Genomic DNA, 959 nt, shown 5'->3' on the forward strand with positions numbered 1-959 from the left:
TATATATATGTATGTATGTATGTATGTATGTGTGTATGTTTACATACAAGCGGGACTTACAAGTCGTCTGTGTAAAGTCGCTCCGATGGTTGTGGAACCGACAGGAAACGTGGAGTGTACAGGACAAGTGGATAGGCTTTGCAATTACAATTCCGCCTGACAATTTACAAAAGGAAGGCATTCAGCTGCTGTTTCTTGAAAAAAACAACAACATTGATTGGATTTCTCGACGTTAAGCGTTGTTGATCGATGACGGTTACGCTGGTGATGCGATGATGTTCATGCAGATAATGATAACGACGACGGTGGCGTTGGTGGTAGTGTTGATGGTTGTGGTAAGTGCGGTGGTGATGGTGGTGGTGGTGATAGTCGGTGGGGAATACGAGCCTTATTACTTCGTTGTTGCTGCTGTAATTATTGTTATTACGTTTATGTGCCTATGATTATTATTATTATTATTATTATTATTATACTTACTTCATTTGTTCAGTCATCGTCGTTATTGGATTCGTCACCGTCACTACCGGCTTCGGCGTTGTCTTATTGCTGCTGCTGCTGTTGTTGTTGTTGTTGTTGTTGTTGTTGTAGCTGTTCCTGCTTTTGTTGATGGTCTTATCCTTAGAGTAGTCGTTCCTGTCTTTACATATTTGCTGTCAAGATTTCTATATCGGTTGCCAAACCGCAATTCAGAAGAAATCACTTGTTACTCTCTTTGCAATATTCCATACGTGAGGTAAATTTTTGCAGCCAAAAGTTAAACGTTGTTGTCGTTTTGGTATTTTCCTTGTAGGTATTACGTAAACGCCAGTTGGTCTTGAAGAACAGTAGGTTGTATGGAAGGAAAGACTGAAACAAATACAAGAAATATATATTTCTTAGTTCTTGGCCATAATGAGAAGAAGAAGAAGAAGAAGAAGAAGAAGAAGAAGAAGAAGAAGAAGAAGAAGAAGAAGAAGAAG

The 959-nt window shown here is 39.1% G+C and overlaps 1 protein-coding gene across 4 annotated transcripts in view; it reads right to left on the reverse strand.

Moving 5' to 3' along the window:
• LOC106868608 (potassium voltage-gated channel protein Shaw) overlaps nt 1-959 on the reverse strand; it is a 78,922-nt gene that overhangs the window by 46,841 nt on the left and 31,122 nt on the right. For all 4 annotated transcript variants that reach the window (XR_001409315.2, XM_014913953.2, XM_014913952.2 and 1 more), the window contains one exon: nt 478-846. Coding sequence is in view for 3 of the 4 variants with exons in the window: in XM_014913953.2 (XP_014769439.1) it covers nt 478-494 (17 nt within the window). In the remaining variant the exon portion in view is untranslated. The remainder of the gene's footprint in view (nt 1-477; nt 847-959) is intronic.

This window comes from Octopus bimaculoides, chromosome 14 (genome assembly GCF_001194135.2).
Source record: "Octopus bimaculoides isolate UCB-OBI-ISO-001 chromosome 14, ASM119413v2, whole genome shotgun sequence".
Classification (NCBI taxonomy): Eukaryota; Metazoa; Mollusca; class Cephalopoda; order Octopoda; family Octopodidae; genus Octopus; species Octopus bimaculoides.